The 15,701-nt window shown below is 41.9% G+C and overlaps 1 protein-coding gene across 6 annotated transcripts in view; it reads right to left on the bottom strand.

The window, feature by feature from the left end:
* Positions 1-15,701, bottom strand: part of TIAM1 (T-cell lymphoma invasion and metastasis 1) — a 462,470-nt gene that overhangs the window by 25,925 nt on the left and 420,844 nt on the right. For all 6 annotated transcript variants that reach the window (XM_018048483.1, XM_018048423.1, XM_018048380.1 and 3 more), the window contains 3 exons: positions 10,000-10,108; positions 5,234-5,413; positions 5,019-5,137 (listed from right to left, as the gene is read on the bottom strand). In XM_018048483.1, the coding sequence (XP_017903972.1) occupies positions 5,019-5,137; positions 5,234-5,413; positions 10,000-10,108 (408 nt within the window). The remainder of the gene's footprint in view (positions 1-5,018; positions 5,138-5,233; positions 5,414-9,999; positions 10,109-15,701) is intronic.

Genomic DNA, 15,701 nt, shown 5'->3' with positions numbered 1-15,701 from the left:
TAATGTCTTCCATCTGGTCATCTTTTCTCCCTTTATTCTGTGTTTGTGTATCAGAATTCCAAGAGTATGGTGGCCAAAAGATACAAATAGGGCTTGTGAAATTCACTTGCAGTAAAGCTTTCAAAGGGCTTTCCTAGTGGCTCAACAGTAAAGAATCCGCCCACACAATGCAGGAGGCTTGGTTCCATCCCTGGGTTGGGAAGATCCCCTGGAGAACAAAACGGCAACCCACTCCAGTATTCTTGCCTGGGAAATCCCATGGACAGAGGAGCCTGGCAGATACAGTCCATGGGGTCGCAAGAGTTGAATACAACTTAGCAGCTCAACAACCAAAGACCTGTCAAAACTGATGAATAAAATCACAGAGGTTTGGTGTTCAAATAGATAGTTACCCAAGGGGAAACAACGGTCATCCATGACAAAGATCCAGGAAACTACAGACACTGCCACCTGCGCATTTAAGTCCCTTTGGAGCAAGGGTCTTCTGGGAAGCAGTGCAATCTTTACTTCATTTCTTCTTCTTCTGACTCATTTTAACAAAGATTTCATTTCACTTTAGAGGAGGAAAAAGAAGCCAACTGAGGTGCTGGGAGATTGTTCTTTAAGCTTCTACAATGTGAGCTCTGGGGTCCTTAGAAACCGCAAGGTCTATTCTTGCAGCCTCAAAGGTCAAATGCTAAGCCATCTCAGATGGACAAGGTCCTCTTCTCCTTACAGAAGCGTGATAATCCTCAGATTCCACCAGTGTCCGTGCCCGACAATTGTCCTGTGTGTCTTTTTCACTGGAGCTGTTGACCACTTCCACGCCTATCAAAATCCCATCCTCCCCACTGAGCAACCTAATCACAGGTACGAGGATCATCTGGCCCCTCCATGCGGCTCCCTGTGCTAACATGACAGAGGACGAGGCTTTGCAACAACCAGAGTCCAAGGTCCATCCACTGGGCAACCCTATCAATTGTGGGGAGGGTCTTCTCCCAGTATGCCTCCCTGGAGCCCTCGCCCACCAGCCTCTCACTTTTACTCTGTGTCCATAGCAAGCAAGCCTGAGACCTTCTCCCTCAAAGCAGCAATGTGAATATTTGAGAACTTGATGTTGAATTTCTCAAGGACAGATGGCTCTGGTTTATTTTGCTGCTTTCGATCTGACCGAGTTTCTAGATATGCCAGCCACCAAGCAGCCCTCCACTGAGCATGGCGCCATTTAATCACCACTCTGGGCCGCAATGCTGGAAATGGAGCTCCGGCAGTGTACAACAGACTGGTACTATTGCCATTATAACGATCAAGATCATTATAGTAATAATATTACTCTAATTACTAGTGAGCTATATGATTAGTCATATGGTCAGTGGTTAAAAACATTAAGCAACTATATTACTTTCTTCATATTAAGTAACTAGTCAACCACACCCCCAGGGCAGTATTCACTAAGGGAACAATACTGCTTTCTCTAAGTATTGCTACAGACTTATCACTGATCTTGGCGCAGGACACACTATTTCCCCAGGACCATGCTCCCTAGGGTTTTACTTTTGTGGATTCAAGATCACTCCATCCTTTCCAGTTTGAAGACCATTCTCTTCAGTGGAGGCAAAAAAAAGACATCAAGTGGATTTGAGTCATTTTCTCTGGGTCATCAAATGTCTTTGCTTATGATACTTCTAGCCCCCGGTAGTGGTCTTTTGTTTTTCTTATTCTTCCTATAGTGCTAAGACATAATCTTCTGTTGCTCTCTTTGCATCTTCTCCAAGCTTTCATTTTTGTCATCTTCAGACATCCTACTATTGATATAGGGCTTTCCCACCATGAAATACTGGTATGTGGTCAAAGGTCCCGCCTTCATCTTTTGCACATTTTTACCCTAACAGAATGTCTGCTCACAAGAGACTGTTTTGCATAGCGCTACGTCTCTTTGTTCCCTGCTGGAACGATTTCTTACTTAGTTGACAGAATTTCATTTTGGAGGTTGGGCAGTTCCACCAAAGCCATATGCCCTTTTATAGTCTGACTTGTGAATCATATGCAGCTTTTTGTCTAAAGTCTTTGCAATCTGCTATCCATATTACCTTCTAGTCTTTGGCATAATAGTCCTTTGCTCTCAAGATCATTAAAATTCAGAAATCAATTTGGAATATAATGAAATGCACTGCAATTGTTCATTTCCATGACTCAATAAAATTCACTTCTGTCAAAATGAAATAAACTAAAGTACAGGATAGAAGCCTTATAATTCCCAAGTATTATTCATAGTCGTCAAATGAAGCCAAGAGAAGTACCTGACAATAGGAATTAAGCAAGTCATTGTTCAATCACACAGTAAAATATTACACAATCACTTCAATGATCCTTTTGAATCATTTAAAATAATGTGAAAATTAAATAATTCTTTGTTCAACATAGAAAAACTCAAGGTACAAAATAATTTCCAAAATATTCAAGAACATATATGAAATTATATTCAATATTCAAGTATATAATAAATATATTTTTTTTAAAAATAAACACCCAAACATCAAGAGGTAAGTTTTGTGTTCTGAGATTGTAGGTAGTTTTAATTCTTGCCTTTTTCTGTAGCCTGGTCTTTTCTTTAATAAACATAGCGCATTTTTCTTACTAAAAAATTTTACAAGAAAATGAAAACAAAACCCAGAGAGACACGTCTGTCTTTTCCACATTCTGATATATTAAATTATCTGCCTGGTAGACAGAGAATATTCACATACTCTTTCTGCAATACCATGGTGAATAAAAATCGTGTTTCAGTGGAAAAGAATAAAAATCGTGTTTCAGTGGAAAACTGAGCAGCCTTTACAGCACACCCTCTTGGGCTATCAGAGTCCAATTCCGTATCTACGTGTCTTTGAACTCCTTTGCAAGGTGCAGGAAACAGATAAATGTGTACATACTCTCCAGTCTGGTAGTGACTTTAATTGATTCCTCCCGCTGTGGAAAAACCAATTTGTCTGCATTTACAAATCATCTCGCCATTTCTTCACTTTGTACATACACCTTCTATTTTGACTGTCGGGTTCCCTCACATCATCTATGTAAAATACACATCTTCATATTTGTTCGCTTTACATCTCTATGAGATGTCATGATTTTACCTTTTTCTGAAAATTATCTTTTTACAGTCCAAAACTTCTTTTGTTTCACCAAGGACATAAATGGGAACCCGTTAGAGAATAACCCTTTACACCTCCAAAGAGAAGGCTGTTTTCTTTTCCAGACTAAACAACCAGGTCTTATCCCCGCCAGCCCTCTGCCTTTCCTTCCATCCAATCACGGCAAGAGAGTTTCTCTTCATAGTTTCCTGCTGGCTTGTCTCCTTTTTTGAGGCAGGAGGGAAAATGAGGACAACTCTCCAATCAAACCAGGGGGCACAGCAGCACTGGTGAGTATCATTCCGCAGCACATCCGTCTGATCCATCTCAGTACTATCTGCACTGCACTCACATCAGCTCTCCTCAGTGGCTCAGACACAACTTAGAGTTCATTTTACATTTTTCTCACGTGTATCTGTTCCTGTGACTCTTTATTCTAAGCGCAGTTTCAGGCAGACTTTAAAAAAAAAAAGATTCAGAGTCATTTGAAACTTTCACTCATTCAATAAATATTCACTGAGCGCCTACTACATGTCAATTATTAGTCGAGTCTCTGGAGATACGGCCATGACCTTTAACAGTGTTTAGAGAAACAGTCCAAGTCATGGTCACGGAAATTCACTCTCACACTTGAGAGAGAACAAAATCAGAGGTCTGGAGGGTGAAGAGAAAGAATCAGGATATGTTTCCTAAACTAAGAAATAATTCAACTGAGAAAGAAAATTCACAGTGTAGCCTTGGGAAAAGACAGAAGTTCGACCAACGTGGGAATGTACATTGGTGTAGCCACTACAGAAAACAGTTTGGAGGTTCCTTAAAAACCTAAAAATTGAATTGCCATATGGTCCAGCAAGTCCACTCCAGGCACATACCTGGAGAAAAGTCTAATTTAAAAAGATATATGCACCCCAATGTTCATAGCAGCACTGTTTACAAAAACCAAGACACGGAAGCAACCTAAGTGTCTACTGACAGATGAATGGGTAAGGAGACGTGTATACATACTGCTGCATATATATACATGCTGCTACTGCTGCTGAGTTGCTTCAGTCGTGTGTGATTCTGTGCGACCCCACAGACAGCCTCCTACCAGGCTCCTCTGTCCCTGGGATTCTCCAGGCAAGAACACTGGAGTGGGCTGCCATTTCCTTCTCCAGTGCATGAAAGTGAAAAGTGAAAGTGAAGTCGCTCAGTCGTGTCCCATTCTTAGTGATCTCATGGACTGCTGCCTACCAGGCTCCTCCGTCCATGGGATTTTCCAGGCAAGAGTACTGGAGTGGGGTGCCATTGCCTTCTCTAATATACACACATATATACACTCATATAATATATATACTATTCCAGTGTATTATTACTTAGCCATAATAAAGAATGAAATAATGCAATTTGCAGCAAAAATGGATGGACCTGAGGTCATCATACTAATTGAAGTAAATCAGAGAAAGACAAATATTATATGATATCACTTATATGTAGAATCTAAAGTATGATACAAATAAACTTATCTATGAAAGAAAAAGAGACTCAGACATAGAAAACAAACAGTTTTCAAAGGGGGAAGGGGAAGGATAAATTAGGAGTCTGAAACTAACAGATAGAAACTACTATATATGAAATAGATAAATGACAAGGTCTTACTGTACAGCACAGGGCAATATATTCAATATCTTGTAATAAACTATAATGGAAAAGAATCTATAAAAGAATATATATATATGCAAACTGCATCACTTTGCTGCACATCAGAAACTAACACAATACTGTAAATAAACTATGCTTCAATCAAAAAAAAAAATGCCACCAACAAAAACACTATCATTGTTACTATTTTACTTATAAATAACACCTTAAAAAGAAACAGACCAGCCCAGCTCTACGGACAAGCATGCTGGGCAGAAGAGGGGTCCTTACCTCTTTTTTCTCACCAGTCTGTTCAGCGATCAGCTGGTCAAACACAGCCCCAAATTCCTCATGGATTTTCTGCATTTCATTGATATGACTTGCAACCTTGTTCATAGTCTTGATGGCCACTGGAGGAAAACAGGTCATGAAATAAATGAAAAGACCATTTAAAGGCTCTGGGAGAGACGTGAACAAGGGGCAGTTCTCAGGGGCTCTTGGCTCACCATCCAGGTGGTAGTGTTCCTCGCTCTCTGCGTCCGTCAGAGCAAAAAGCTCCTTCAGCAGAAGCGGATACTTAAGGATCCTCTGGATGGGCTTGATGAGGTAAGACTCCAGGGTGGACGAGTGCTGCTGCTTTGGGTTCTGGGCGTCTAGGAACGCCTTGAAAGCTGCGTCCGTCTTGGCTGAAAGAGTTTAAATACAGACTGGGCGGAACATCCAAATGACTACCTTCTCACAACTTCACTCACTAACTCCAAGGTGCCTTTTCACAGGACTGAGAGTACAGTGAGTGGTCAGAGAAGGCCTGCCCATCAGATTTCTCTGTTTATTTAGGAGGAGTGAGCAGAGCTCCAATGAGTTAGCAGCAGTCTCCAACCTTTTTTGGCACCAGGGACTGATTTGGAGGAAGACCATTTTTCCTGAGATTGGGGAGAAAGGGATGGTTTGGGGATGATTCGAGCACATTACATTTACTGTGTACTTTGTTTCTATGATGATTACATCAGTTCCACCTCAGATAACCCGGCGTTAGATCCCGGAGGCTGATGACCCCTGAGCTGAGGGGTAACAGAGTCTGTAAGTCCTACGCACGGAGGTTTTCAAGGGTTGCTGTTGCATTGTCTTCTTAATCTGATATTTTGACATCAAAGGCCTTACAGACCCAGGAGAGCCTGTCCTAGAGCGAGTCAGTCCGTACAGACAGCCCAGGAATCACCTGGAAGCATGCCTTTCACACATAAACCAACCAGTCCAGAGCCTCCACCTCCATCTCTCTTCTATGAGGCTTTTATAACTCTAGGCTGATACTGCCCCTGCCCTAAGCATCCCAGAGGCAGGTCCCAGAGAACTCAGGACAGCTCTCCCACCCCAGAGCCTGCTGAGATTACTCAAATTAGCCAATCCTAAGCCCACTTGCCCTGCTTCACCCATTCCTTCCTGCAGATGCCACAACAGAGCATCTTGCCTGTGTCTTCCCTTCACTCATTCTGCCTCCTGGTGGACCCTGGTGCTTCATCTCATGGCCCTGCATTGAGTGACCCTCTCCTCTCCTCTTGGCAACCGTGAATAACACACAATCTTTCTTTTAAATAAAAAAAGTTATTTATTTGGCTGTGCTGGGATCTTTGGTTGCAGCATACAAACTCTTAGCTGTGGCATGTGGGATCTAGACCCCTGACCAGGGATCGAACCTGGTTCCCTGCATTGGAAGTGCAGCGCCTTAGCCACTGGACCACTAGGGAAGTCCCAGAAACTTCTGATGGTAATTGTCTCCTGATCTGTTGGCCTCGCCATCTCTGAATAATACAAAAGCCTGCATCTTCCAACACTGCTTACCCCAGTTCTTCTAATCTTTCAATCATTTCATTGCTGATAGAACCTCTTTTAAGAAGAGGAAGGGAAAAAAAAGCAGCAGCAGTGCCTTACAGCTGGGTAAGTGGAGCGGTGCTGGTCTCCTGCAGGGAACGCCTTTTAAGATCTGTCCTGTGTTAATGCAGTGCTACCAGCTATCAGGATTTATCTCAGAGGGAAACATACAACCAACCTAAAGTAACACAGGCAGCAATTTCCTCACGAGCTGGGCTTTTATCTGTGTCCCAGCTAGGCTGAAAATCAGCCCTGGGGAGTTGTGGGCCCCCAGACAATCAGAAAGGTTATATGCCAGTGGACAGTCAGGAAGACACGTCCTGTCTTTCCAAAGAAATGGTGGAAAGAGAGGCTGAACTGAGAGCAAAAATGGGAAGAAGAATGGACAATATATTAAAATGGCTAACTGTAGGCATATACTTTTTTAAGCTTCTGATAAAACATATTTCCATCTCCAAAAATTAGGAATGCGAGCTAAGAACAAAAGATAGGGCTTCCCTGGTGGTCCAATGGTTAAGAATCCACTCTGCAATGCAAGGGACATGAGTTTAGTCCCTGGTCAAGGAAGATCCCACATGCTAAGGGGCAACTAACCCCATGGCCACAACTTCTGAGCCCACTCACTGCAATTACTGAAGCCCTCTCACCCACAGCCTATGCTCTGCAACTCATGAAGCCGCTGCAATGAGAAGGCTGCTCACTACAACGAGAGAAAGTCCTCGCACAGCAAGGAAGGCCCAGCACAGCCGAAGGAAAAGAAGAACAGAAGGGACTGTAAAAGGCTATCGTGAAATCATAGAGCGAGTTCTCACTCTCTTTATTCAATTAAGAAAAACAGCAGTCGTGGGGAAAGGCCTTGTAAAGACTACCATCTTCTCAGCCATTTTAAGGCCCACCAAGAGGAATCAGATTCCATGGACCCAGCCACCAAATCCATGAAGAGAAAGGAGACTGGAAATGCAGTGGTTGCAAAGCAGCCCAGGCGGGTACTTCGTGTTCTCAAAGAGGTCTCTTCATTCTATCTGCACATTGGGCCATCAGAAAAATATGGGTCATACCTAACGGTTTAAGGGATGATTTTTCAGGTGCAAAATATAATGATTTTGAATTTTTGAAAATCTACTGGGGCAGAATTTAATCAAGTGAGTAAAAATAACACAAACTGCTTTAAGGACTGTGATGAGTATATAATTTTACCAGAGAGTAAAGTGCTCTGAAATTGTTAACACTCTCATAACACAGCATTCAGTTAGAGTTTAAAAAGACATACATACACAGAACTATATGACAGTGCAGCTTATATAAAACCACACAGCAGGACAATTTCCTTGTCATATAGCTGGACAAGGAAATTCCCAGGTTCCCTTTAAGTTTTTATGCTGAAGCAGAACTCTTTTGCATGGACTGGAACTATCATTAAGTATGTCATTAAGTATGTCATTATCTGGGGCAGGATCTTTTGCTATCCAGAGACCTGTGTTGTATTCATCTTTAGTATAATAAGTTTTGAATTAAATCAAGCTAGTTCTCTTTGGCAGCAAACACAAATGTAAGTAAATTACTTACATATTCAGCAGTTGTTTGCATGGCAGCCACCTGGTAAGGTGTAAAAGGAAGAGCAGGCTGATTTCCAGAGATCCTTTGAAACTGAACTTTCTATAGATTTTACTGTTTACCAAGGCTATATTTTTCTAGTCCCTTAACCTATCAAAGTCACACACAGAACTATGGAAGAGAAACAGCTTTTTAGTGACTCTCAGAACACCCACCATCTTCTTAGAACACTTAGGAACAGGAGCTTGCCAATATAGAACCTCTACTCTTCTCTGTGCAAAACAGGATTACAGCTGGACTTTTGTAAATAATTGAAGCAATTTTAGTAGTGATGGTGGTAACTACTATCACTCACCTGGGAACAAAAATCGGTGAGGGAAAGATGAAATGACACAAAAAGGTGTATGAAGTGTGGTAGGTTATTATGAAATTAATGAAAATACAAATAAAGTAGGGAATTTCTAAATCCCCTATGTTTTTGCATAATTGGAAAATTGACTTATCAATTCTGGCCCTGAAGAGCTGAGTCAAAACTTTCATAATAAGAAAATTGACAACACCATTAATTTAAGATATTAATGCATTTAATTTCTCAGTGCAGTCAGCGCTCCATATCTAAGGATTCTATATCCACAGGTTCTACATTGTGGAGCCAACCAACGATGAAGAGGAAACAGTTGGGAGAAAAATTCCAGAAAGTTCCAAAAGGTTAAACTTCAATTTGCTGCATATCGACAGCTATTTACTTGGCACTTATACTGTACTGGGCCTCCTGGTGGCTCAGATGGTAAAGAATCCGCCCACAATGTTGGAAACCTGGGTTTGATCCCTGGGTTGCGAAGATCCCCTGGAGGAGGGCATCGAAACCCACTGGAGTATTCTTGCCTGGAGAATTACCATGGACAGACGAGGCTGACAGGCAACAGTCCACGGGGTTGCAACGAGTCGGACACAACTGAGCGACTAAGCACTGCACACACATACTATATTAGGGCTTCCCAGGTAGCACTAGTGGTAAAGAACCCACCTACCAATGTGAGTGGAGCAGGAAATGGCAACCCACTCCATTATTCCTGCCTGGAGAATCCCAGGGACAGAGGAGCCTGGTGGGCTGCTGTCTATGGGGTCGCACAGAGTCACACACGACTGAAGCGACTTAGCAGCAGCAGCAGCCAGTGCAGGAGACATAAGTTCGATGCCTGCAGTGGGAAGATCCCCTGGAGGAGGACGTGGCGACCACTCCAGTATTCTTGCCTGGAGAATCCCATGGACAGAGGAGCTTGGCAGGCTATGGTCCATGGGGTCGCAAAGAGTCGGACACGACTGAAGTGACTTGGCATGCATGCACATACTGTCTTAGGTATTTCAAGTAACCTAGCGATGTTTGGTGGTGCTAGTGATAAAGAGACTTAGGGGTTCAATCCCTGGGTTGGGAAGATCCCCTACAGCAGGAAATGGCTGCCTACTCCAGTATTCTTGCCTGAAAACATCCTTGGACAAAGAAGCCTGGCGGGCTACAGTTCAGGGGTTTACAAAAGATTTGGACACGACTGAACAGCTAAGCACACACACATATGGGAAAATAAGCATAGGTTATGTGCAAACAGTACGCATTTTACATAAGAGACTTGAGCGTCCCGGAAATTTGGTGTCCATGGGGGACCCTAAAACCAATACCCCACAGACACCAAGAGACAAGTGTACTCTCACTTGTAGCTTGCTGGAATATCTATCTGGCACAACAATGACTCTTAGATTTCCATCCAAAAGCCCCCGACCATGGTCAGCCACACAAATGTGAACTGACAATTAACATGCCCACCTGCTGCCCGGGCCTCCTAGGCCTTACCTTTCACCAGGACCTTGGGGACCTTCGTGTGGCTGGCGCAGAAGGCACTGTAGAGCTTGAAGCGGTCAGCGTAATACAGAAAGGATCCCCCCAGAGAGAACAGCACTTTCTGGACACAGTGAGAAACAGTGCAGTTAGTTTGCGGTCCTCCTCACCCAGGAACATCAGCAGGATGGAGCCAGGGGCTCATACCTGCCCGAGTCTCCCCACAAATCGGCACCATTCGCACCTGTCACCGCCTGTCTTTGCTCACTGATGGCCTATTGGGAAGTCTATGGGCTCACCTATTCGTGTAACAGACACTGTATTTGGCTCTCTCAGTAATCACAGCCAGTGTCACTGGTTTTGCTGGCTTGTGTCTTTCAATGACCTAGGGCTGGGATGTCTGAAAAGTAGATATGGCATTTTGGAAAAGACAGAAATCTCCTGAATTCCCTCATTAGATTCTGTTGGAATGTAGAAGTGACAAACCAAATAAAGGCAAGAAATGCATAAATCCCCCCAAATAGAAAACACCTTTCTCTGATCACTAATTCCACCCTCTCCAACACCATATTCTTTTCTAGCAGGAGTAGATGAGAACAGAGAAACAGACTCACTTATGGGAATTAGGTAACATCTCCCAGCCCATAGCCTCTGCCTGAACTGGATCAAAACCAGGTGGAGGCCTTCCCTATTAGGGCTTCCCTGACAGCTCAATTTGTAAAGAATCTGCTTGCAATGCAGGAGACCCCGGTTTAACTTCTGAGTCAAGAAGATCCACTAAAGAAGGGACAGGCTACCCACTCCAGCATTGTTGGGCTTCTTCCCTTGTGGCTCAGCTGAGAAAGAATCCACTGCAATGCAGGAGACCTGGGTTCGATCCCTGTGTCCAGAAGATCCCCTGGAGAGGGAAAAGCTACCCACTCTGGCCTGGAGAATTCCATGGACTATATAGTCCCTGGGGTCGCAAAGAGTCGGACACGAGCGAGCGACTTTCACTTTCTTCCCTATTAGGAATTTAATATAGCTCAGCTGGAATACTTTTTATCCTACACAGTTTCTATAGATATATGAAACAGGCCTTAGAAAAATATCTTCTATAGGTTTCACGCTGATCTAGTCTAGTTCAGAAAGAGGCATGCCTTATTTAGGTTTAGAATTTTAAAGTTGGATTCCAAGCCAAAAAAAATAAATAAATAAGACTTTTGGATTCGAGTGATAAATTGAGTTCCACAAAATGCATTTTATTTTAATTAACAACGTAGAAAATTCTGATAGTCTAATTAAAAGAAAACAAAGGTTTATTATGAACCACACATAATTGGTAATTAGAGGCCTAAATTCATTTCCTACATGTTCTACTTTTCCTCCTTTACTTTTTCAGCTACACGCCTCCCCAGATCTCATCCCCCTGACCCTGTACAGACAGTCATCCTTTGAACCATATCCAATAATTAAATGAGACAAGTTGTGTAAGAAAAAGCTCTAAATGTAACCCCTTACTTTAGCCACATCAAGTCATTCATTTGTTTAACTTGATATAAATTCAAGGCATTTACCATATAGGAAACACAGATAGAACATTAACGTGTTCATTTATTCTTCGAGCCTTAAAAAATAATCTCAGAGCACAAATATGGCGGGTGTGCACACAAAGACTGCATTTACCCTGTGTTTCTATTCAGTAGGACCACACAGAGCCTCTCACTGGCTGACAGACACTGCAAATTCCCAGGAGGAAATTTTACCAAAACTTATTTGATCTCAGAACCAATTTTCTTTCTTTCTTTTTTTTTTTTTAACTAATCCTGTTGTAGGGCTAGTGTTCTATGCAACACAATTTGCACCTTTTTAACAAGCTTTTTAATTTTTGGCAAATATATAATCAGGATTTAAACAAAACAGCAATCACAGAAACCAAGAGCAACAGGCTTAGGGATGAACACCGACTGAGAAACCAACTCAAAAGTGCCAGAGAGCAGCCCCGGGGCCGAGAACATTCAGTGAGCATCAACTGTCACGTCTTAGAGACAGAGTGGAGACTGTCAGATTATGCAGGAAATCAGCGAAATGAAGGTCGGAGAAAAGGGTTCCACTTAAATGCTATTTACAACAGTGACTGCTCTGGAGTGAACCTGCTCAAAGGATCATGCGCTAATCCCTCCCTAGAATAACACCTCTGCTTGTGACACCATCATGTTTGTATCACAGTTCTGCTAGCTAAACACACCTAAAGTGATCAACAGAATCTAAACACAAAGAACTGATGCCACAGAAAAAGCACGCTAAATGAAGACCATGAATGTTAGGTATTGCAGATTAAAACCAAGCATTTTCAGGTCTGTATGCATCTTTCTCATGTGCCACAGTAAGCAACTTTTTTGATTAACTGACAAACTACTAGCCCTTATTATGGTGTTCTAACACTGTCCTATTAATTAATTTACCAACAAGCCAAGCCGTATTTCAAATGGACAGTATCACCAATCACCCCGAGGAGAGAAAAAATGAACTAACCCAAGCAATTCCACAAAAAAAAAAAAAAAAAAAAAAAACCAACTATATTTAGTAGATAAAGGGGTATTATGCCTGTAATTTACTCAAATCTTTCAGGAGAAAAAATTATACCTTTTATACACACAGACACACACAACACAACCCAACACACACACACACATACACATTAGGTAGCCAGAGAAAGGATAAAGCAAATGTGGTCAAATGTTAACATTTGGAAAACGTGGGAGAAGGATAGCTTAGAATTCTTTGCGCTATTCTTGTCACCTTTCTGTAAGTCTGAAATTATATCCAAATAAAAATAGAGAACTATATATAAATATAGGTCCATAAGCTTATGTGTATGAAAGTGTATGAGCATTCCAAATGACTCCTGTTGCAGAGAGGGACTGTGAAGAGATGACACACACAAAAATATATCGAAGGATAGTCTTCCTCTCACCCTACAAACCTATCAGGGGTACTAACGTGACACAGCCGGATTTCCGCACCTGTTAGAAGACAGTCACAGAGTTCCGGGGCCACACCTGAGCGGACAACTGAGCCCAAGGCAACACAAGTGCGAAAGTTACTCAGTGGAGAAAGATCGAGAGACAGTCATTTCAAAACCCAGTGCTAGAAAATTAAATATTCATATACAAAAAACTGACCCTGATTCACCCATCACACCAGATAAGAGACTAATATATAAGTCCCCAAGTCACAAAACTTCCCTAGGAGAAAACTTTATGACCTTGCTTTAGGCAAAGATTTCATAGATAAGACACCAAAAGAATGACCCAGAAAAGAAAAAATTTGAAAAATTGGATTTCATTGAAAAACAAAAATTTCTGGGGACATCCCTGGAGATCAAGTGGTTAAGAATCCAGGCTTCCACTGCAGGGGGGTGCGGATCTGATCCCTGATTAGGGAATTTAACAGCCTGCATGCCATGCGGCATAGCCAAAAAAAAAATTTTTTTTAATAAAACTTCTGTGGGGAGGAATAAATTAGGAGCTTGAGATGAACATATATATACTACTACACATAAAATAATAGCCAACAAGGACCTACTACATAGCACAGGGAACTATACTCAATATATGGTAATAACCTATAAGGGAAAAGAATCTGAAAACAATTATATGTCTATGCTACGTCGCTTCAGTCATGTCTGACTCTGTGCGACCCCAGAGACGGCAGCCCACCAGGCTGCCCCATCCCTGGGATTCTCCAGGAAAGAACACTGGAGTGGGTTGCCATTTCCTTCTCCAATGCATGAAACTGAAAAGTGAAAGTGAAGCCGCTAAGTCGTGTCTGACTCTTAGCAACCCCATGGACTGCAGCCTACCAGGCTCCTCCGTCCATGGGATTTTCCAGGCAAGAGTATTGGAGTGGGATGTCATTGCCTTCTCCTTATATGTCTATATATAAACTAAATCTGGAGAAGGAAATGACAACCCACTCCAGTATTCTTGCCTGGAGAATTCCATGGACACAGGAGCCTGGCAGTTTGCAGTCCATGGGGTTGCAGGAGTCGGACACGACTGAGCGATTTTCACTTATAAACTAAACCACTTTGTTATATACCTGAAACTAACATAACATAAATCAACTATACTCAATTTAAAAAAAGAAATCAACTTGAAAAAAAAAATTCTGCTCTTTGAGAGATATTGTATGACAAAAGAAAATATTTACAAATCATATATATGGTAATAGACTTCTACACAAAATTTTCAAAGAACTCCCAAGATTCAATAATAAGATAACAGTCCAATATAATAAATGGGTGAATGATCTGAACAGACATTTCACCAAAGAGGCTATAATGAAAGCAAATTAGCACAAAGAAAGATATTCATCATCATATCATCAGAGAAATTAAAATAAAGCCATAATGAAGGGTCACCACATATCTGCTAAACTGGCTAAGTTTAAAAAGAGTGACCTGACCCTGCTGAAAGAAAGAGGGACAGCTGGTGGAACTGCGCACTGGCACAGTCATTCCGGAAAACAGTTCCGCAGCTTCTTAAAAAGTTAAACATACACTTTCCATACGATCCAACCACTCCATTCCGAAGTATTTATCCATGAGAAATAAAAGCATATATTCATGGCTCAGCTGGTAAAGAATCTGCCTGTAGTGCGGGAATCCTGGGTTTGATCCCTGGGTTGGGAAGATCCCCTGGAGAAGGGAAAGGCTGCCCACTCCAGTATTCTGGCCTGGAGAATTCCATGGATCTCTTAATTTCATGGGTCTCTTAATACATTAATACTAAAACTTGCACACAAATGTTCACAACAACTTTACTTGTAATTACCAAAAGCTGGAAACAACCTAAATTCCCAAGAAAGGAGAAAGGATCACAAAGTATATCAATAGTACCGATACATCCACACAATGCAAGTACTACTCAGCAATTAAAGAGTATGAATTATGGGTATATGAAACAATATGGGTGGAACTCAATATAATTATGCAGTAAAAGACGCCACATAAAAAAAATGTCTGGGCTACATGATTTCATTTATATAAAATTCCAGAATGCAAACTCATCTATGGTAACAGAAAGCAGACACAGTTGCCTGTGGCTGAGAGGCCAGAAGAAAAAGAGAGGAATCACAAAAGAATGGGAAAAACAACTAGGGGGTGATAATTATGCCCATTATCCTGATTGAGGTGACAGCTTCAGAGGTGTACACATGTCAGATTTCATCAAACTGTACATTTTAAATATAAGCAGTGTGTTGTATGTCAATTATACCTCCATTAACCTTTTTAAACGTCTGTGAGGGTGACACATAAGCCAAAACCATTGTGCATGAATCAATGAGCTTTGTTGGTTGGAAACACAACGCAGAAAATCTCTGCAAGGGGAAACCAACCAAGGAAGAGGAAGCCTGCTGTAAGCACCCTCACTGAGTGCTCTAGTCATAAATCCTCATTAAGGCTACAGGGACACTGTGTGCTGGAAGACTGTCTTCCTCCTGGATAACGATAAGCATTTCTATTAACCAGTTCCCCAGAACAAGATAAATTAATTTGTTTATCGGAAAACCAAGACAGCTAGTCGAATTTTGCTAACAGCAAGTGTCGAAGGCCCCCACATAAACAGAACAAAAGGTAGGTGCATCTTCCTAAATAGAAGTCAGTAGATACTCCAGTTAAATGGAAATCAATGGCACTGGTTCTACCTTAGCCAGACCAGCAAGCACAGTCC

The sequence above is a fragment of the Capra hircus genome, chromosome 1 (genome assembly GCF_001704415.2).
Source record: "Capra hircus breed San Clemente chromosome 1, ASM170441v1, whole genome shotgun sequence".
Classification (NCBI taxonomy): domain Eukaryota; kingdom Metazoa; phylum Chordata; class Mammalia; order Artiodactyla; family Bovidae; genus Capra; species Capra hircus.
Note: the sequence above shows the minus strand (reverse complement) of the source record. Positions and strands in the feature narration are given on the sequence as shown.